The sequence below is a fragment of the Pleurodeles waltl genome, chromosome 5, assembly GCF_031143425.1.
Source record: "Pleurodeles waltl isolate 20211129_DDA chromosome 5, aPleWal1.hap1.20221129, whole genome shotgun sequence".
NCBI classification, from domain to species: domain Eukaryota; kingdom Metazoa; phylum Chordata; class Amphibia; order Caudata; family Salamandridae; genus Pleurodeles; species Pleurodeles waltl.
Window position 1 is genome coordinate 1,308,203,893 of NC_090444.1, and position 23,042 is coordinate 1,308,226,934.

General features: G+C 45.6%; 1 protein-coding gene across 2 annotated transcripts in view; it reads right to left on the minus strand.

Moving 5' to 3' along the window:
* Positions 1-1,546: 1,546 nt before the first annotated feature.
* The window catches only part of PNISR (PNN interacting serine and arginine rich protein), a 242,349-nt gene continuing 220,853 nt past the window's right edge, over positions 1,547-23,042 (minus strand). For both annotated transcript variants that reach the window (XM_069235540.1, XM_069235539.1), the window contains exons 11-12: positions 2,171-3,269; positions 1,547-1,951 (exon numbers count right to left, since the gene is read on the minus strand). In XM_069235540.1, the coding sequence (XP_069091641.1) occupies positions 1,921-1,951; positions 2,171-3,269 (1,130 nt within the window). In that variant the 3' untranslated portion in view covers positions 1,547-1,920. The remainder of the gene's footprint in view (positions 1,952-2,170; positions 3,270-23,042) is intronic.

Sequence of the window (23,042 nt, forward strand, 5' to 3'; positions counted from 1 at the left end):
CCCAGTGCAGGCTTTGTTACTGGCCTCAGAGTGACAAAGGCACTCTCCCCATGGGGCCAGCAACATGTCTCGGTTTGTGGCAGGCTGCTAAAACTAGTCAGCCTACACAGATAGTCGGTTAAGTTTCAGGGGGCACCTCTAAGGTGCCCTCTGGGGTGTATTTTACAATAAAATGTACACTGGCATCAGTGTGCATTTATTGTGTTGAGAAGTTTGATACCAAACTTCCCAGTTTTCAGTGTAGCCATTATGGTGATGTGGAGTTCGTGTTTGACAGACTCCCAGACCATATACTCTTATGGCTACCCTGCACTTACAATGTCTAAGGTTTTGTTTAGACACTGTAGAGGTACCATGCTCATGCACTGGTACCCTCACCTATGGTATAGTGCACCCTGCCTTAGGGCTGTAAGGCCTGCTAGAGGGGTGTCTTACCTATACTGCATAGGCAGTGAGAGGCTGGCATGGCACCCTGAGGGGAGTGCCATGTCGACTTACTCGTTTTGTTCTCACTAGCACACACAAGCTGGCAAGCAGTGTGTCTGTGCTGAGTGAGAGGTCTCCAGGGTGGCATAAGACATGCTGCAGCCCTTAGAGACCTTCCTTGGCATCAGGGCCCTTGGTACTAGAAGTACCAGTTACAAGGGACTTATCTGGATGCCAGGGTCTGCCAATTGTGGATACAAAAGTACAGGTTAGGGAAAGAACACTGGTGCTGGGGCCTGGTTAGCAGGCCTCAGCACACTTTCAATTGTAAACATAGCATCAGCAAAGGCAAAAAGTCAGGGGGCAACCATGCCAAGGAGGCATTTCCTTACACCTGCGCATCAAAAATACTACTGGTACAGGTTACTCTTTTGAAGAGCTTAGGGAAATGTCTTCCTTGCCTCCAAGTTGAAGAAAGAAGGCGGGTGATCCAAGCAGCTAGCTCATCCCGTTTGGACTATAGGAATGCAGTTTTCTTTGCTTATCTAAATATCTTGTTGGTTACAGCCATGCATCTCGGGATGCTTTCGTTAATTTCCATTGTGACTTCTTCCACAGATTACTTATGTGTAAATAGTGCTTGTTTAACATATTGTGCAGGGAGCAGAAGACACTTGCTGGTATTTCCAGCAAGAGTCCCCTTCAGGCCTGTGTGCCCTCTCACAGGTTTCGTTCCTTTTATGTACTCTTGGTTGTGCCATGTTCCATCGCCCTAGAAGAGGCATGCACTCTTTTTTTTGGTTCTCGCTTCTATTTGCAGTAGACCAGGGGTAAAAGACTGCCCATGAGAGTGTTTGAAGTGCAGTGTGCTGTGGGAGCGCAGCGGCAGAACATAAAAGCCAGACTTGTTGGCACTACCAATGCTGGTTTTGCACTGAAATGCATAAACACTGAATTTTACAAATTTGGCAAAGAAAAAATCTGACAGTTAACCTAAAAGTTTGCTTACATTATTTATCTCTACACACCTCCCTGCAAATTATTTAACAATACCTTTAAAAACAAGAAAATATTTACATTTGTGTGTCAGATTAAAAAAATAGAAGCACGTGCAAAACGGTTTTAAACAATTCAAGTATTTATTTTTTATTAAAAAAATCCTGCTCCTTTTAAAATTAAATGTACAGGGTTAACAAAAATGAACTAAAGGAGATTTATTAACATCACCGACATTCATTAGCAGTTTTAAGAACAGTACAAGGTCAACGTGAATGGAATCTTCTAAATCTGAGCACTACGATCTTCAAAAAAATGTATACAAATATTATTTTGCATTCAATTAATTTGGAGCAGCATCAGCAGAAACACCTATTTACAAATAAAAAAGACTGTGGTGTCACCTACATAGCAATAATGTGCCTCTATAATGAGACAAGACCTTAAAACTCATGGAATTTTTTTAAAAATAATATAATGGCACAGGTCCTTCCTCACTCAACGTTTACGGCGGGGAGGGGTTGTTGACCTGAAAAATAAATGAAAAAAGTAAAGAAAAATTAGCGCTGCTGCAAGGAGAGGGATAAAAATATACTTTAAGCATGGAAGAACATTTTACGTAGATCACAAAACATGCAATATTTTTCACCAAAACAACCAATTTAATTTTGAAACCCAGTTTTCAAATGTTTACATTTTACAACTGTACAATACATAATACATAAAAAATACTTAAAATGTGTACTACCTTGATCGTGACTTAGACTTGCGTTTGCGGCTTGCCTTCTTACCAGACCTTTGAGATTTTTCCACAGATTGTGACCGGTGTTTTGATTTCTTTGTCTTTCGCTCTCTGCTGATTTCAGGTGATTCAGAACTACTGCTACCACTGAATTCAGACCCTGAATGTTTTTTATAATCTTTGTTTCTCTCTTTTTTACTATCATGCCTAGAATCCTGACGTGTCACTTTGGAGGAAGAGGATTCACTTCGAGAGTAATATCTCTCGCTATCTCTTTTTCTTTTTAACCTGTCATCATAAACAGCACTTCTTCTGTCTTTTTCTTCTCTGGAGTGCTTTTCCTTTTTTTTATCCTGCTGCCTCTCTTTCTCCTTTTTTCTCTTGTCTTTCTCTGTGCTCCTGTTAGTTTCTGGTCTACTATCCCATTCCTGACTTTCAGCCTTATGTTTATGCCTGCTTGAACTATGGCTTCTATGGAGGCCTTCGCCCCAGTATTGATCATCACTCCTACGTCTATCCCTGCTCCTACTGCGGCTAGTCTGTCTATTCCTGGAGTGGCTTCTACGTTTCTCTTTACTTTTTCTTTCTCGAGGTGGACTTTGATGTCGACGTTTCTCCCTCTCTATGCTCCTATTTGTACTGGATCCTTTTTTCTCACTTATCTTTTCTTTGCTTTTACTCCTTCCCTTTCTAGCTCTACCAGAATAGCTCCAACTTCTACTACGCCTACTTTTCCTTAATGGGGACCTGCTGCGACTATGTCTCTTCTTCCTTTTAGGAGATGAAGAGCGAGATGAACTGCGGCTACTTACTGAAAACGAGGCGTAAGATGAACTGGATGCACTGCTACTACTGCTGGAAATACTTTTGCTGCTGCTGCTGCTAGAGCTTCTCGACTTAGATCTAAACACCATATCTTTTTCTTTTAAATCTTTTTTACTATCTAAAGAAGCCATATATTCCCCGTGGGAATTTTCTATTTCATTATCCATCTCAATCTCTAATTCCTCCTCCTCTTCCTCTTCCTCTATTTCTAAATTGCTTTCATGTTCAGCAATAGGCTCATTCATCTCCCTCTCAAGTTTTTCCCTCTGTTTCCTTTCCTCTGAAAAGATAAAAAAAGAACACACAATGTAAAATACAGGCCATAAAAGGCAATATATACAGAAAGGCTTGACAAACGATCTAAAATTATTTCAACTGTTACAAGAATTAAAATCATACTTTGCATAGCATGCTCGCCAACTAATGTTCACACAAATCCTCAATTATCTTCCTCTATACGGCTTAGAAAGAAGGTCGTCACCTGTGCCAAAAGGTCATTGCACATACTGCACACATTGTGCCATGGAACGGTATGGTAATAAGGTACAATACATGGACATTTGGTTTAAGCACTCCATAGATTCCATCATATAACCAGTAACTGCCATAAAATATTTATGAATGACATAACCTGCCCTACATCAAAAGCAAAACTAGCTTTTTAAGATTTTTGTATTTTATTTTATACTTCACTGCTGTATTTAAAAATTGGAAAAGTCTCCCGCCCTCTTTTAATAATTGGCAAACCACAACATTACCAATGTGCTGGCTTTCATCTGCTCAGTGATCAACAAAAGTGAATCACTATGGTAAATTCTGGATCTATAATCCTTCAGCCCCTTCTGGTGTAAAAACGGAATGTCCTCTTAGGGAACTGATGTTGGAAAAAAGGTGCCCTATCGATTTGGCAGCTTACAGAACAAGAGCTACTGGACGCCTAACAACGGTAGACACACTTTACTCAAGATACCAGCCATTAAGTGATCAAGCCCCCACCCCTTTTCTTTACCGACAGTTTGTTTTGTTAAAGTTGTTTCCTGCTTCAAAAGGAAGAACCATATAATTGAGAGGAGAGAATAGAAAAAATGTAAGGCAAGTGGCTGAGTACCAGACTTTAAAGCCTAGCAATACTGTGAGGAGGAAAAAGCATACACCTGACAATGAAACAAGGTAACAAGAAATGTCCTGGCCAAAGTATGCACCTTTTCTGGAACGAATATCAATAGAACAATGATTACAAATTGGAATAGCATGTGTTGCTGCTCTACGGATGTCTACATTGGATCTTGGTTGAAATACAGGAATTATTCTTTCTGGGGAATTACTCCAAATTTTCAGTGTGAAAGAACGAACTGTATGGAGATGGAGGCATATGGAAAAAAAATTCTGTTATTACATTGCCTCGTTTATCAAAGTGAATGCCACCAAGTTTGCTAAGGTACACAGCAATGGCTAAAATAATGTTTACACAAAAACACAAGAATCCCTGTGGCAATGAAAGTTAGGACATAGTTCAGAGTTGTCCAGAGATGACTGATTTCAAAGAAAGGACCTATTTTCTCGCATATGATAGCAAAACTACAATGCTTTCTTAAAAAATGCAAAGATGTGTATACATTCATTTTTCAAGGCTCTCAACTTCAACAGTGGTATAGGAGGGTCGCCCTGTTTGCTGCACTAAGAGCTAGAACATGCAGAAGCAAAAGAACTGTCAGAACAGTAGACTATTTTCAATATAAAAAACGAAAGGGATAAAATAAGTCAATCAATACTATCTCCATGTTAAGTGATATTTCTAACATTGCAATCTGGTACTCAGCAGCTTTGGCTTTTGCATCAGCAGCAAATCTGTAAAGCTCACAAAGTCAGTCATTACCTCCAGATGGTTGCCTAGCAAATTCTTGCAAATGGTGCATTGGTCATGAATGCCGCAGTCACAGCTCTACTTCTCTTCGAGAGAGCATTCACTGGTTACCTGGTTTTTGCTTTTTCATTTCTAGTAGGCTAATCTGATACAGTAGACTGCTAGCTGGAAATGGTGGCCTAGGCCACCAAGTGACCACTGGAGCTGCTGTAAAGCCACCAGCAGTTGACATATATCAAACTCATCTAATCCTGTTAATGTAGTAGCCGAGCACTACTTTAAAGTTCAGCATATTATATTTATTTATAGAGCACTTGTATATGGATGCTTCTTTGGCACCATAAAAACGTAATGAATAAAACCAGGGATTTAAAAGGACTCTGAGGCTAACGCAAAGCAAGGAAAATCAGAAAGTCTAGACAGGAATGGACACCTACTGGTGGAACCAACAAGTTTTCAAACCTCTACAAAATGTTGTACGGCTAGTTTCAAACTTGAGTCAGTTAGGGAGCTTCCATGCCCTGACAGATGGAAAGGTTTGGTATACCTCAGACTTGAAAGACTAGATGAACACTGGCAAGGAAACAGTCTGGTGGAAGTAAAACTGAAGCCACCTTTGTCTGAAATTCGGATGAGTACCAAAAAAGACCATGTTGTAGTGAAACTCGTAATCATTCTATTAAGGAAAATATCTGAAACTTCACCACAATCCTGGCAGGAGACGACAGCTGTCATGAAGGTGTTTCCTAAATTAGAAACTTGCAGTCAATGTCATGCATCATTTCAAAGGGTTTTGACATGACACCAGCAACACATTTGTTTTCAATCTAGAAACCAGCTTTTTGTCTTTGAAAGTAAACCGTGAAAGTAAACACAGCAAGTCCTGGAGAAAGTCCTTAAATGCAGGATTGGCCTAATAAGGTGCCATAGCTGGAGCTCTTTCTGCAGTAAATCACCACTGTCAAATATAGATTAATGGGAGAAATGCTGCAGACCCTACTTGGCAGTTCACAACATATATAGAACTTTTTGCACTTTCAATCAAGAGTAGCACTGTTCAAGCCTTCTCTGAATTTGGTTTGCACTCCCATGTATTGCCGGACAGCTCCAAGCCTCCTAACTCTCAGATTACGGAAACACACAAAGAGGTTACGCTACAATGTAGGATCCTGCCTGTGTCACTAGTCTGAAGGGAAATGGTCGCCACCTGTTGAAAGCAACAGTACTCAATCTTTGAGAGAAGGTTGGAAAACCAGATCTGTTTTGTCCAATTAAGAACTGCTAGAAACATCGGACACCAACATTCTCCTCTGAACCGGTTATAAAGCATAAAGGAACTTCTCTGTCACAGTCCACTGAAAATATGTCTGGCACTAATCTTGGTTCTAGAAACCTGGAGGTGATGGCAGATCAATTGCCTGGGCTTCCTGGTGTGAAGTGGTAAATCCTTGATACGCATCAATGGCAGAACAGATCACTTTCTGATTGAGCTCCTACTCATTGCACCTGGACCCTGACCTGCTCAATTTATCTGGCCAGTCATGCATGATGCCTGGGAGATGTCGCACCACGAGGCCAACGTTCAGCCTGTTAAGTCATGTTTATGTGTTTTTTCCTTCCTTAAACGGGGTTAAAGGTGATGCCACCTTGCCTGAGAATGCAGAAAATAACTTCATATTAAGCCGAGCACAATTTCAACAAACCAATGTGGAGGTAGGTGGTGGGCACTGCTACAGTATAAGAAATGATGATGGAGGGGTTTAAAAGTGGGGTAAGGGCAGCTGAAGGGGGATGGTTCCAAATTTACAGGAAAACAAGAAACCCACCAGAACTTGCAGAAAACTCAAACCTTGCCTTTAGGAATTTAAGCCAAGAAGGGCATTCACCAGGCCGGTTTCATCAACTCGGTATGTTACTAAAGGTGAAACTTTTGTGAAAACAAGTTCGACAAAAACAGGTCACCCAAACTGGTTCCTTCAAGTTTTTTTTTTCTTTTTCAAATCCGCTTCAGGGAGCTAATGTACTCTTTCCACTCAGTTTTCATTTGTGACCAATGACACATTTGAAGCATTCTCTCTACTCAATTATCAGCTTGGCTGCTGGAAGTAGTTTCTTTCTGTCTTTATTTTCTTCTTCCTCTCCATTGCCATCTGGTGCAATGTTTCACTCTTCAGTGTTGATGCAGAGCACCCCGTTGCTTAAGAGCAGGACACCATATGTGATACTCGTAATGGACAGATGTTGCAGTTGGCAACAAGGGCTTCAGCTTCGAGAATCATGTTGCTAAGGTGCTGACATTATCAATTTAAAGGTCAAGAACCATGTTGGAAGAATGGCATCTTGAACAAAAAAAAAAGAAATCTTGGGCAAGAAGTTGGGGGACCATGATTTAGAGGGGCTTTCATGTCTAGAAGACTATGGCCCACATTTTAACATTGGCGGTAAGTGCCGCATACTGCCACGGCGACAGCTGCCAAAAGACTATTGTGGCACCACAGCTGGATTTCCGCCACAAGAAGGGTGGAAATCTGGCTGTGGCCATGCTGGCGGACGGTGTTAAGGATGGCTCTGCTACCACCAGCAGCGACACGCCAGTAGACCGCCGATAGCCGTAGTATGTCAAATAATACGGCCTGTTGGTGTTCTGCTGGTGGGCGCTGCTGGTGGTGGCAGCGCCACGTCCTGTCCCCTGCCGGAAGACTTCCTAGATGCAGGTAAGTCAGGTTTCAGACAGGGTAAGGGTGTGGGGGGTGTTGTGTGTGTGTATGAATGTCTGAATGTTTGCGTAAATGCGAATGAGTGTGTGTGTGCGCATGTGTGTGAATGAATGAAAATGTGTCGGTTTGAATGTGTGCACGGATGTGTGCGTGAATGAATGCGTGTATGAATGCCTTTATGCTAGTGTGAGTGAGTGTGTGAATGCGTGGTGTGTGCCTGTGACTGTGCATGTATGGGGGAGGATTGGAAGGGGGGGAGCGTGGATGGAGGGGCGGGGTTTGTCTGGGGAGTGTTATGGGGGTGTGTGGGTCTGTGTCATCACGAACGCCATGAAAACCATGGCGGTAGGCAGGGTCAAAATGCCGCAGGCGGGACAGTAGCGGCCGCCAGATTGGAGATTGTTATCTCCAGCCCAGAGGCTGCTACCGCCATGGCGGTAGGTGTGGTACATTGGCAGGTTGGCATCAGCCAACCTGCCAATGTCATAATGTGGCAGTATGTACCGCCAGCCTGTTGGTGGTACTATCGCCACATTTACACCGACCACTGGGGTCATTATGACCCCCTACATGTCTTCCCCTGGTGTTCGTTTTTAAAGGGGGAACAATTTACAAAGCCACTTTAACTTGACTGTTCAGACTGTTTTGATTGAACAATCTCTCCTCGCTTTCTTTTTTTGCCCTTCTGGAAAAACGTCCATACACTGATATCATGATCTGGATACAAGTATTAAAGAATTCTGCAGTGGCTTATTCTCAAATAATATTTTGTCCATTGCCCAAAAAAATGCTCAAGCTGGTGCTGTGAATCCCAACACAAACCAACAACCAGTGAAGCTTTAAAATCCAAGTAAAGAACAGAGCTCTTGCAGACTCCCATGTACTAGCAAAAATAAATATGTTACTTAACTGTAATTCCAGTACACTAAAATAGCAGTATACAATGTAAAATAGCCATAGGCCTGAAACAACATTGTACATTAAGTAGCACATCCACCTCATTTCAAAGCACCCAAACTTCAGCCAATGAGGTGGAGGCTTAAGCTCCCCTTCTCCCCGTGGAAGCCACCCAAGCTCAGATTTCTACTCCAAGTCATGTGTATGGGGGTCCCATGACACATCTCTGGCTGACCTTTCAGTGAACCTTACATTTGTTACGTTCTTGATCTGCCCAAGATTTGAACCAACCGTATCTTCAGCACTGAAGTACCGAGAATTGTTTTGGGGGAAACAGTATTAAATTCTGGGCCAAAGAGATAAGGAGATCTTTTTACCTGAGACCTATCACCAACTGTCACTTCTGCTGACAGAGAGAAGAAATCTCTTTTCAAAGCTCGTTTATCCTGTAGTTTTGAGATTTACATTGATGATCCTCATTTTCACCCTGTTTATAATAAGGCATCTAAATGTGACATTTCAACAAGTTACTTACTTTTGGTAACTCCTTATCTGGTAAACACTCATATCAAGACGCAGATTCCTTACCCTAGAATTATCCCTGGTTGTCAGACTTGATCTGGAAATTTTCGAGCAGTACAACTGTGAGCAAGTAGATGGCATAATTTTTTTCTGTGGCACCCAGTAGGAAAAGACATACGCAGTACCTAAATAGGCGCCACCTTGGTGCGCTGAGGTCAGTTCATTTTTGTGACTTTCCACACCAGGAGCACGAAGCCACGATTAAAGCTGATCGCTGGTGTGAGTTTCTAGGGCGCTTTGTGAAGGGGAACCTCATCCTTAAGTCAGGTCACACAGCAGGGAGGCTTCAAAGATAAACAGCTTGTAACACTCTGAGCCAAACACTAGATGTCGGATGAGCTATGCAGAGCATGTGTATCTGCAGGTACACATAACATCGAACATATATTTTTTTACACACACAATAGCAATCAGACATTAGCATAGAAACAACAAGCATTGGCAAGAACTGCAGAAAATAGTGAGGGCCCTAGGGAAGGGTCAAACCATATACTAAAATAGTGGAATGCAAAGTGAAGTTCCCCCACCCAAAGGTATGGAGCAGTTATAGGGGAGCTGGGAGAACTTGGGACCCCAAGAGGGGAGTACCTTAGTGACACCCCAGCAACCAGGAGAGCAGAGTTAAGTACCTGGTTTTCCCAAGTACTAACAAAAGGACTTTGTAAATGGATTGAGCAAGAACAAGACAAGACCAGAGGAAACCAAAGGTGACAGACAGACTCCAGTCCACAATGGAGTGTCCAGTCGAGGCAGGAGGCACTACCCACTCTTCTGTGGATGAAGATCTGGGTCAACGGTGGAAGACCAGCTTTGGAATCCAGGAGCTCTAGAGGAGTCCTTGGAGTGGTGCAGATGGTGTCCCACGTCGGGTCACAGATGGTCAGTGGCTTAGGAGAACTACCAACAAGCCTTTGCAAATGCAAGAGGAGCAAAAGAAGAGTTGCACGGCTGAAGAGGACCAGCAAGGTCCAGGGGTCTCGACCCTTGGAAGGGAGTCCAGGTTGACCCTTAGGAGTTGGAAGAGTCAGCAGAAGCAGTCTCAGTGAGACCCAACCAGCTCACCTGGAGAGGAGTCCCACTGAGCTGGAGCAGCAGAGCAGAGACTGTCCTTGGACGGATGAAGTGCTGGAGGCCGGAGCTATTCGGAGCCTCCCTTGGAACAGGAGACAACAAGCCTTGGTAGCTCCACGAGTCACGGCACACAGGGGGGCTGCCCTGCAAGGAGAGTTAAGGGCTTACCATCTCCCAAGTTGGACAGTGGGCAGAGAGGACCGAAGGGACCGCTCCAGACCACACCTGTGATGCAGGATCCCCGCAGTCCAGCGGAGAGCGGATGCACGCAGCCGGACATCGTTGCTGTAGGTGTCTGCAGACACAGGGGAGTGTCTCCTTCATTACAAGGGAGATTCCTTCTGGTTTCCTAGTGCAGCTGAAGTCTTGCCGACCCCAGAAGATGCACAACCGGGGACATTTGCAGTTGCTGGAAGGAGTCGGAGAAACAATGTTGCAAAGCAGGTCATCTCTGGAGTTGCAGTCTTGTCAGTTCCTGAAGGAGCAGGAGCAGAAGTAAACAATGTCGAATCTGTGGACCCATCCGCAAGGGAGTCCATAAATAGCCCTAAAAGGGGGTTTGATCTCCTTGCAAGGTGACCACCTATCAGGCGGTGTCTCTGACGTCACCTGCCTGACCAGCCCACTTAGATGCTCCCAGGGGCCTCTGCACATCTTGGTTTCAAGATGGCAGAATCGAGTGGCCACCTGGAGGAGCTCTGGAAACCATCCCTGGAGTAGTGATGTACAGGGAGTGGTCACTCCCCTTTCCTTTGTACAGTTTTGCACCAGAGCAGGGACAGGTGGTAGCTGGGCTGGAGCAAACCGGTTTATGCAAGGAGGCCTTCAAAGCAAACCGTTGGAATGGGGAGGCTACCCCTTCTTAGCCTTGTAACACCCGTTTCCAAGGGAGAGGGTGTTGCCTCCCTCTCCCACAGGAAATAATTTTTTCTGTCTTCTCCCTCCAGAGCTGGTCAGGCAGCAGATCATCAGAAACCTGTCTGCCTGAAAAATCCTGGAAGGCTGGTAGGAGCAATACTAGTGGGTCCTCTAAGGAGCCCCCAGAGCGCATGGAATCACACAACCAATATTGGCAAAAGTATTGAGGTATGATTCCGACATGTTTGATACTAAACATGCCCAGGTTCGGAGTTACCATTATGTAGTTGGACACAGATCGTGATCTGTGTCCAGTACATGGGTAAAATGGCTTCCCCGCACTTACAAAGTCCAGTGCAATGGAACTGTAGTTCGTAGGGGCACCTCGGCTCATGCAGGGATGCTCTCACACACAGGGACCTGCACCCTGTCCTTTGGGCTGGAAGGGCCTACCACAGGGATGACATACAGTGACCTGGTGTAGTGACCTGTGGTGAAAGGGTGCATGCACTTTTTCACGCAGGCTGCAATGGCAAGCCGGCGGACACATTTTGAATGGCCTCCCATTGGAGACACAAAACATGCTGTGGGACCCTGGTGTCCCAATGCCCTGAGTACCCAAGTACCATATACTAGGGACTTATAACGGGACACCAGTATGCCAATTGTGGAGTCCACAAAATCCTAGGTAACCACATTTCGAGGGAGCGAGCACAATCACTGATGTCCTGGTTAGCAGGATCCGAGTGAAAACAGTCTAAGCATACTGACAGGAGGAAAAAAGTGGGGGGTAACCATCCTGAAAAGAGGGTAGTTTCCTACAAGAGGTATACATCACAACTCTTCCACACCACATCCAAAACCATGTCCTTCAGAAGGCCAAATATGAGGGGACTCCCCAGAATGCAGGGGGAGGCTGTCAGGGATAACTGGTATGACTGGCGCCGTACTCGATAATCAGCACAGTCGTGCCCATGGTGGAAACCCAGAAGGGCTGTGCACCGGCACCAAAGCGACTTCATCAACTGAAGCAGAAGGCCTAAATGAAGTTGAGGGCGATCATGCCTCCTGAGACACAGTCAAGGCATCTTGCACCTCCTTGAGGCCCACAGGCACTCCAGGGGAAGGTGATTTCCTAAAGATAGCATGAAGGGAAATATAATACTCATGCATCTGGATCAAATTCGCCCCAGCCCCTGGGAAGGCAGGGAGATGCGGGCTGAACTCATGCCGAGACTCCTCCACTGAGGAGTGCTGGGAGGCCATGCATGACGAAGTCCGGATAAGCCAGGACTTCAACCTATTGCATTGTGACTTAATGCATGAAGTTGATGGTGAATGATGCCGATGAGAACAACTCCTGCAACAAGCCTGCGAACGCATCTTACTCTGAGAAGGAGAGCGAGGTCAACGGGAAATCTGGGAAGGTTCCGACATCCAAGCCGCCAGAAGCTTAATACAATGCTCCCGCAGTGCTTTCGGCCGAAGTTGACAACACGTTTTGCACTCTACGGAGTTGTGGTGCTCACCCAGGCACCACATACAAATAGAGTGGGGGTCCGTGGTAGATATGTGTCATCCACAGGACCTACAGGGTTTATATCCTGAAGACAGACAACAAACTGTTCCGTTGACGAAGATGTCAAATTAGGCCGAAACCAGCCTAACAAAGGGGTACTGAATTTGTGTTGCAAGTGTGCAAAAAGAACAGGAAATGACGGCGCGTCGGTGAGGGGGTTACATGGACTATGCTGACGTCACATCCAGGGGACGACATGGATACAGTCATGCAACGCTCTCTTATAACACGCAGATGTGCTATGAGAAAAGTGTTTCTAGGTGCTGGCTTGCACCTGTGGAAGATTCTAAAGCAAGGAATCTGTGGCTAGATGTCTCTATCAGATAGCAGATCGTGGACGCAATAGGTACAGCAACATTATTACCACCTTATTTTTCTGCAACTATATACAGGCTGAAGACACAGGGTATGAAGACAAGAACAATAAGGTGAAGAGAAATAATCTCAACAGCCATCATCAGGATGGGCGGTGAGAAGGTGTTTACAAATCTGTGGAGTTGTCCTGTGCATCTGCAAGGACATTCCCAAAAGTAAGACCTTGTTTTGACGTGCACAGATATTACATGAGTCAGCATCCAAACAGCTTGGAAGTAGGGTGGGCAGTATTCATACTTGAAATTATACCAGGATGCTTTGCTGCACTGCTCTTCTGGGAACAAGCTCTGTCCTGCTCAAGAGGACGTCACAGAGTGCCAGGTAGCCATCTGTCACACGGACTGATCAGTACACCTCATAAAAAGGCACTGGAGTGGCTGCTGTGCCGCTCTAAGAACGAGGCCTGAAACACTTGGGCAGAAATGGAAAGCCATCTGGGGACTGTTTGCTTATTGATCAATGAACAGATAAGTGAATCTTTAAAGGTGATAAAGAGCTTATGATCCATCCTGATCATAGTAGACCTATGAATAGGGTGACTGACAAAACATCTGGGATCTGATCTATATAGTCTCTCCTTACTTTAGAAAGTAAGGAAGAGATCTAAAATAATAGAAATGATGAAATAACTGAAATGAGAAATCCAAAAGACATGTCAAACCTAAATGAAGATCCCCATGGAAGGGAAGAGATTTTCTACATGTGTGCAAGAATAAGGATCCTTGGTCTGGAGATAAGGTGCAGGTCTAAGCTGCTGCTAAATACCCATTCAAAGTGAAGGATTTTTTTCTGTCAGACAAACTGTACACTGAAAGATGAGTAAAAGTTGAAACTAAAATGGCTCAACATTTTTTCCAAAAATATTGTGAAAAAGAACACCTTTTGGCTTCTCCGATAGACTTTTTCGAAGGATAAGCATGAGGCACGCAGAAAGATGTCAACAACTTTAGGAGTAAGGTTGTAAGTGGACAAGGCTAACTTCTTAATTCTCAATCTAAAAAGTTTGAAAGAGAGAAGGAGAGACCTATTAAGCAGACAAGTGACGAGAAGGAAGCTGCTATGATGGTTGATAGTTGAGAAGAATGTCCACAACATTCCAGTACCACAGAATGGGAAACGCATCCCACTGAATTCTGGGACCCAATCATCCTCGGAGGAAATTTTACGTAGTGTGAAGTGGCAAACAGTTGCTGTTCTGGGTTTCCCATAAATTTGGAAGGCTAGCATTAGACCCTAGGTGTCTAGCTTCCACTCACTGGATGCTGAAATGTCCCTGCAGAGCACATCTGCTGCATCCTTGCAGAGACGAGATACATGCATGAGTGACAATGACACTATTATGATCCTTTGGCTAAAGGGGAGGAGGGCTGTGCCTCTGTTTGCAAATGCAAAACAGGATTGTCATGCCCATGTGTATCTTAACCTCAGTGTCACTGATAAAATGAAGAACGGTTTTGAGAGCTAAATACAGAGCCCCGGGTTATGGTTTGTTTATGCACTATGCAGTTTGTTTTTGCAGCAGTGGCTGTATGCTGAGAGCTCTTGGAGGTGTGCTCCCCAAATCTTTTCAAAGAGAGGAGTCTGGTGTCTGATCAAACTTCTTAATGCAATTGCTGTCCTCTAAAAACACTGATTTCTACCGGGCTCTGCTACAAATTCCTCATATGTAGAGGTTTCCCAGCTCCCTGCGATTTGGCACACTGTGTCCTGTTCCCCTGGCAGAATGCACATGAGAAAACAATAAGTGAGAGGACTGCAAAACGATATACACCTAAGAGGCTTTGTTTCTGCACACTGGGCAGTGTGTCTAAGATTGAGAAGTCTTCACAAGCTGCATGCGTTTGTACCACATCGCTGGATAGGAAGACTGGAATGTACTGGCACTAATTCTACTCCTAGAAAAAAAAGCAAAATCCTGTCTCTGCTTGACCTCCACCTTGACACACGCAGCTGTGTTGGCTCTTGGCAGAGACAGTGGCATTCAGTGGCTTCAGAAGCCAGTCATCAGATATGGATAAAATGTGCATCCCAAATAAGGAAAAGGTGCTGTCTATAGAGTGAGGCCAAAAGGCAGAACTTTAAACTTTCATTGTGGCCATCAAACATAAATTTGAGGGACTTTTTATTTGTTCCCTGTATTGTGATTTGGGAGTGGGCACCCCGTAGATATATGGTGGTGTGACAGGGTTGGAAAAAGCACTCAGAAGTGTCACGATTCAGATGCCTGCTTTCTCTAGTACTTGTTTGGACTTTTTAGATTGGGACAGAATTTCACCCAGCCATCTTCTTCAATAAAAGAAAGACTTTAGAATACAAGCCTCCGGGCTTCTGGGTTTCAGGTGCTGATTCTATTATGCTTCTCTGCCGCAAGATGACAAACTCTTTCTGTTAAGACTGATGCTGCTCCAGCCTCAGAGGCTTTGTTGTAAATCCCAAGGTGACCAAATTAGAGAATGTTTAACACCAATCTGTCTGGCGTTATGCCCTCACACACTGGTATGACTCCTGATGGCATGGGTAGCATGTATCTGAACTGCTCACATGCACTATTTGCCCTGTGGAACAGGTCTGTTATTGATGTGTGGTACTCAGCCCTCTGGTGCAGCAAATACGTTTGAGACAATCCAAGTGATCCATATTATCTTTCACTGACATTATCAAAAGCTCTTATGCCACAGGAAGGATGGTTTTCTGCTTGAGGTATAGGAAGATTTTCTTTGGGGTTAGGTTTATGATTTCACTAGTTGAGTACTGGTTTTCATAGCTTACAGAGGATAAGCCATTTACTTATCAAACTATGCTTGCCTGTCAAATATCAAGGATTCGAGCTTGTACTTGAAATGCAACCAAGTCAGGTGTAGCACCTCTGGTGACAAAAGCTTGGTAGTTGCAAAGTTCCACCAAAACTTCAATAATAGTCACTCGTGATTGGTGATTATTAGTTACTGGGGATTATCCTTTCAACAAGATTGCTGTGAACTCAATTCCTTGTCTAAAACAGGTGAAAGTTGTACCACAGTTGCTGTAATTTTGCAGCAGCATTTGTCAATTCGACCAAGGTTGATTCAAACATGTTTATTTTGCCTATTGCAGCCACCTTTCGGACACCTCTAGCCAGTGGAGCTGTGTGAGATGTGGATGGATTTCTGGACATAGGCTCGGTTGCTGATGCAATCATTAACCAGTTTCTGAAAATGTCAGCTGCTTTCCACTTCTTTTCTAGGTGGCACAGAATGAAGAACAAGCTATGATTATCAAACATAGGAGGCAATCTTCCCAGAGGCAACTGATTTCCAAGGTTTGCGTTTACTGTAGAGGATACTGGCAGGCTGAATTTAGTGGTGGCTCATTCCAAAAGATAAACTTTCTTATAGAAGATCGTCAGGAACCACATACCTATCCCATTATTGGCCTTAGTGAGTGGACCATATCTGAAAGCAGATGTACTTCCTTTCTAACACTTTGGGCATTGTTACGACCTACTTCAGTAATGCAAATTATGGGACCCTAGGGGAATTCAACTTAACCTACAGACCTTGATTCACCATGCTATGCATACTAAGGGATGTGCCTTTATAGATTTGAACACAGTTGATAGCATGGACGAAAACTGATTATGGTCTCAACTGTACAACTGGGGAATCCCTAATCAATTACTACATGTAAGGAAATGCCTCCTTGGCATGGTTACCCCCTGATGTGTAAGGAAATGCCTCCTTGGCATGGTTACCCCCTGACTTTTTGCCTTTGCTGATGCTATGTTTTGATTTGAAAGTGTGCTGAGGCCTGCTAACCAGGCCCCAGCACCAGTGTTCTTTCCCTAACCTGTACTTTTGTTTTACACAATTGGCACACCCTGGCATCCAGGTAAGTCCCTTGTAACTGGTACCCCTGGTACCAAGGGCCCTGATGCCAGGGAAGGTCTCTAAGGGCTGTAGCATAGCTTATGCCACCCTGGGGACCACTCACTCAGCACAGACACACTGCTTGCCAGCTTGTGTGTGCTGGTGAGGGCAAAACGAGTAAGTCGACATGGTACTCCCCTCAGGGTGCCATGCCAACCTCACACTGCCTATGCAGTATAGATAAGTCAACCCTCTAGCAGGCCTTACAGCCCTAAGGCAGGGTGCACTATACCATAGGTGAGGGCACCAGTGCATGAGCACTGTGCCCCTACAGTGTCTAAGCAAAACCTTAGACATTGTAAGTGCAGGGTAGCCATAAGAGTATATGGTCTGGGAGTCTGTCAAACACGAACTCCACAGCACCATAATGGCTACACTGAAAACTGGGAAGTTTGGTATCAAACTTCTCAGCACAATAAATGCTCACTGATGCCAGTGTACATTTTATTGTGAAATACACCCCAGAGGGCACCTTAGAGGTGCCCCCTGAAACCTTAACCAACTACCTGTGTAGGCTGACTGGTTTTTGCAGCCTGTCACACTCGAGACCTGTTGCTGGCCACATGGGGAGAGTGCCTTTGTCACTCTGTGGCTAGTAACAAAGCCTGCACTGGGTGGAGATGCTATCACCTCCCCCTTGCAGGAGCTGTAACACCTGGCGGTGAGCCTCAAAGGCTCACCCCCTTTGTTCCAGCGCCACAGGGCATTCCAGCTAGTGGAGTTGCCCGCCCCCTCCGGCCACGGCCCCACTTTTGGCGGCAAGGCCGGAGGAGATAATGAGAAAAACAAGGAGGAGTCACTGGCCAGTCAGGACAGCCCCTAAGGCAACCTGAGCTGAAGTGACTCTGACTTTTAGGAATCCTCCATCTTGCAGATGGAGGATCCCCCCCCAATAGGGATAGGAATGTGACCCCCTCCCCTTGGGAGGAGGCACAAAGAGGGTGTACCCACCCTCAGGGCTAGTAGCCATTGGCTACTAACCCCCCAGACCTAAACACGCCCTTATATTTAGTATTTAAGGGCTTCCCTGAACCTAAGAATGTAGATTCCTGCAAATTACGAAGAAGAGGACTGCTGAGCTGAAAAACCCCTGCAGAGAAGAAGACACCAACTGCTTTGGCCCCAGCCCTACCGGCCTGTCTCCCTCCTTCAGAAGAAAACTGCTCCAGCGACGCTTTCCCTGGGACCAGCGACCTCTGAATCCTCAGAGGACTGCCCTGCTTCCAAAAGACCAAGAAACTCCCGAGAACAGCGGCGCTGTTCAACAAAGACCGCAACTTTGTTTCCAGAGGAGCAGATTTAAAGACCCCTGCAATCCCCGCAAGAAGCGGGAGACTTGCAACACTGCACCCAGCGACCCCGACTCGACTGGTGGAGAACCAACACCTCAGGGAGGACCCTCCGGCGACTCCGAGACTGTGAGTAACCAAAGTTGTCCCCCCTCAGCCCCCACAGCGACGCCTGCAGAGGGAATCCCGAGGCTCCCCCTGACCGCGACTGCCGGACTCTAAAATCCCGACGGCTGGAAAAGACCCTGCACCCGCAGCCCCCAGCACCTGAAGAATCGGAACTTCAGTGCAGGAGTGACCCCCAGGAGGCCCTCTCCCTTGCCCAGGTGGTGGCTACCCCGAGGAGCCCCCCCCTTGCCTGCATTGCTGAAGAGACCCCTTGGTCTCTCATTGAAACCTATTGACAACCCGACACGTGTTTGCACACTGCACCCGGCCGCCCCAGTGCCGCTGAGGGTGTACTTTTTGTGTGAGCTTGTGTCCCCCCCGGTGCCCTACAAAACCCCCCTGGTCTGCCCTCCGAAGACGCGGGTACTTACCTGCTGGCAGACTGGAACCGGGGCACCCCATTCTCCATTTAAGCCTATGTGTTTTGGGCACCACTTTGAACTCTGCACCTGACCGGCCCTGAGCTGCTGGTGTGGTGACTTTGGGGTTGCTCTGAACCCCCAACGGTGGGCTACCTTGGACCCCAATTTGAACCCCATAGGTGGTTTACTTACCTGCAAGAACTAACATTACTTTACCTCCCCCAGGAACTGCGAAAATTGCACTGTGTCCACTTTTGAAATAGCTATATGTGTTTTATGTAAAAAGTATATATGCTATTGTGATTATTCAAAGTTCCTAAAGTACTTACCTGCAATACCTTTCAAATGAGATATTACATGTAGAATTTGAACCTGTGGTTCTTAAAATAAACTAAGAAAAGATATTTTTCTATAACAAAACCTATTGGCCTGGAATTGTCTCTGAGTGTGTGTTCCTCATTTATTGCCTGTGTGTATGTACAACAAATGCTTAACACTACTCCTTTGATAAGCCTACTGCTCGACCACACTACCACAAAATAGAGCATTAGTATTATCTCTTTTTGCCACTATCTTACCTCTAAGGGGAACCCTTGGACTCTGTGCATACTACTCCTTACTTTGAAATAGTGCATACAGAGCCAACTTCCTACACTACGGGTGACTGCATCTTTCTATACAAAGATGTGGGAAAGAATTAAGAAGGGACCTATATCAAACAAAGTGTACACTAGCAAAGCACTCAAACAAGTATGACTATTGGCATCTTTTTATTTTTTATTTTTATATAGCCGACCTTGCAATAGCTCTTCGAAACAAACTCATTTCCAACAAAATCTGATGATCAGCATCTTCCGACGCTCCAATATGCTGACAATAGTGTAACCATGGATCAGACAGCCATCAGCTTATAAAGACGCCCATTAAGCCTGGGAGCCTACAGTAAAACAAACAAGCTCACCATAAACACAGGAAAAAACTAAGATTATAGTTTTTAGCAAGAAAATTGCTATAAAAGCAGAATTTTTAAAGACTTGTTAAACCGGAACATACACAAGCTTGTAAATAGCTTGGTGTGCAGTGTGGGGGAAAAAAAGGAGAGCAAAAGCCCTATTTAGCTGCATGAAAATTAAAATCCTTAGCACTAAACAGGTCTTTCAGTAAACTGTTGGTGCCCTTTGGCAAGCTCTCTCTTAAGGATAATGCCAACTAAAGTGAAGTCTACATTAAAATGTGGCACATTGGCTTATTATGGAAAATGTGTTTAGTTTATATTATGCAATGTTGGTTCTATAGAATTTTGCTTGGGCTGTCACACGGTGCTGCACCGGTCAAGCTAGACTGTACATTGTACAAACTGGCTGGAACTCATGAAATATTTTAGCCATACTGCGCTTAAAGCTGAAATCTGCAACGTCTGATCTTTAAAACACTTAATATGGTAGGTAATTAATAAGTACAGTGGGCTGTATTTCAATCCCTGGAAGCAATACCTAGACCACTCAACTAGGAATTTCCAGCTTTACAGCCCTCTGGAAAGCAGATAATTTTTACCACGGATTTTTTTTGTGATGAAGCAGATGAAAATTATATATTTTCATGGAGAAGTACCCTATAAAAGAAAAGAAAAAACATGCATGACTGACAATCTCATCAGTTTTCAATAAAGATCAGAAATATATCTATCTCTCATTGACCTTCCAGCAGAACTGGAAAATTATTAGATGGAATAGGTAATAAACTGCTGTATTTGCTCTAAGCGTGCCTGTAACTCACAGGAAGATAGCTGTAATTTAGAGAGGTCCCACTGCCTCAAGCATCTCGCGTCACCACGTTAGTGGTGGAGCCTGATAAGCACTTATGTGACCTGCTCCAATGCCCCCAATAGAGAGGCCAGCAGAGAAGCAAAATCCAGACTCTGCTGCTTGCAATGAGACTGAAAACATGAGATGATCAGCCCGACCTGTGATCGGCCCAAGATGGTGAGAAAGGCCTGTTGACAGTGTTGAGCTGCAGCCGAGCTGGGTAGATTGGTGCACTGTGCAGGCTGGTAGTAGCCTGCTGTAGGAAACTGGCCCTTGCTGCAGTTACCCCCCTCCCCCACACGTTTTGCCTGATACGGATGCTGACTTGACATAGTGTGCTGGGATCCTTCTAACCAGGCTCCAGCACCAGTGTTCCTTCCCTAAAAATATACCATTGTTTCCACAGTTGGCACACCTCTGGCACACAGACAGGTCCCTTGAAAAGGGGACAAGTGGTACCCCTCACCAAAAACATGCACACTGCCATTGCAGATTGCCTTTTTCTCCCCACCAACACACACAAAGTCGACATGGCGTCCCTCTCAGGGTATCATGCCCACAAAACACTGCCTGTGGCATAGGTAAGTCACCCCTCTAACAGGCCTTACATCCCTAAGGCATGGTGCACTATACCACAGGTAAGGGCATAGCTTCATGAGCAATATGCCCCTACAGAGTCTAAGTCCATTTTTAGACAATGTAAGTGCAGTGTGGCCATATTAAGTATATGGTCTGGGAGTTTGTCATCACAAACTCCACAGCTCCATAATGGCTTCACGGAATGCTGGGAAGTTTGGTATCAAACTGCTCAGCACAATAAACCCACACTGATACCAGTGTTGGATTTATTCTAACAAGCACACAGGGGGCATCTTAGAGAGCCACCCTGTATTTTACCCAATCCTCTAGTGTAGGGCTGACAGGTCTGTGCCAGCCTGCCTCTAGCAGACACATTTCTGATCCCATGGGGCTAGGGTGTTTGTTCTCTCTCAGGCCAGAAACAAAGCCTGCTCTGAGTGGAGGTGCTTCACACCTCCCTGCTGCAGAAACGGTAAAACCTCGCAGTGAGCCTCAAGGGTTCAGGACTTCTGTTACAGTGCCCAAGGTCACTCCTCCCCTCCCCCCCAACCCACCCCACCCCCACAGACAAAGTCCCACTTTTAGTGCAAAGTTCAGCAGGAAACTTAGGAAAAACAAGGAGCAGTGACCACTTCAGCTAGGACCTAAGGTGTCCAGAGCTAAAGTGACCCTCTCCCTCCACTGCAGAATCCTCCATCTTGGTTTGGCGGACAGGGACCAATACAGTTTGGAATGTGCCCCCCTCCCGAAAGGGAGTTGGCACAGGAAGGGTGTAGCCACCCTCAAGTACAGTAGCCATTGGCTACTGCCCTCTGACCGCTATAATGCCCCTAAAACCAGGATTTAAGGGCTCTCCTAAACCCAGTTCATCAGATTCCTGGTGACCTCACAAGAAAGAAGAAAGACTGCTAAGCTGAAACCCCAGTAGAGGAAAAGGAAGACAAAAACTGACTTGGCCCCAGCCCTACCGGCCTGTCTCCTGCTTCAGACAACCGGCAAAGGAAAAGCAATGCACCCGGAGGGTTCAGCAACCTCTACCAAGCCTCCAGAGGACTGCCTGCATCACAGAGGACCAAGAACTCCAGTGGACAGCAGCCCTGTCCAGGAAGAAACAATCTCGAAGGACTCCAGAGCCGCCCTGGAACCGCGAGTCCTGACCACTCTGCACCCGATGCCCATGGCCCGTGTCCAGGTGGCCCAACCGACTAGAGAGGATCCCCCAAGCGAATCTGAGCAAGTGCCCGCCCTGGGTGGACCTCTCCTGTCCTCCCCAACGATGCCTACAGTGTGAATCCAGTGGCTGCCCCCCCCACCCCCACCCCGAAAGCGCCGGACGAAGATACCCATCACCAAAAGGTTCACTGCACCCGCAGCCCCCTGGCCTTGGGGAACTCGACCTACAGTGCAGCAACATCCAGCAGGAGGCCCTCCTACTTGTCCAGCCTATGGTTTTTCGGAACAGACCCCCTGGACCTAGCTTGCAGCATCTATGTGACCCCCAGGGTCCCCTCATCGGAAAGCACTGGGAGCCCGACGCTGTGTTTGCACCCTGCACAGCCCCTGTGCCGCTGAGGGTGTGTGTTTGGTGCATACCTGTGGCCCCTGGTGCTCCTCTAAATACCCCGCATCTGCCCTCCGAAGATGCAGGTACTTACCTGCCAGCAGATCGGAAACCAAGAACCCCCAGTCTCTATAGGAGCCCATGCTAAATTTGCCTCAACTTTGACCTCTCCACCCGGCTGGCCCCGTGTTGTTGGTGGTGGGTGTTTGTGGTTAACTTGAACCCCAACCTGTGGAGTTCCTAACTCTCGGAGACTGGAACTGTAAGTCGTGTAGTTACCTGTAAAACATACTAACTCCCCCCAGGGAACTGTTTTTGAAAATTGAAGTGTGAACTTTAAAAAGAGATTATTGCCATTTATTCAAAAACTGTATAAGTTATCGATTCAAAGTAATATTGATCCATATGTGAAATACGTATTTAGTGATATACTTACCTTAA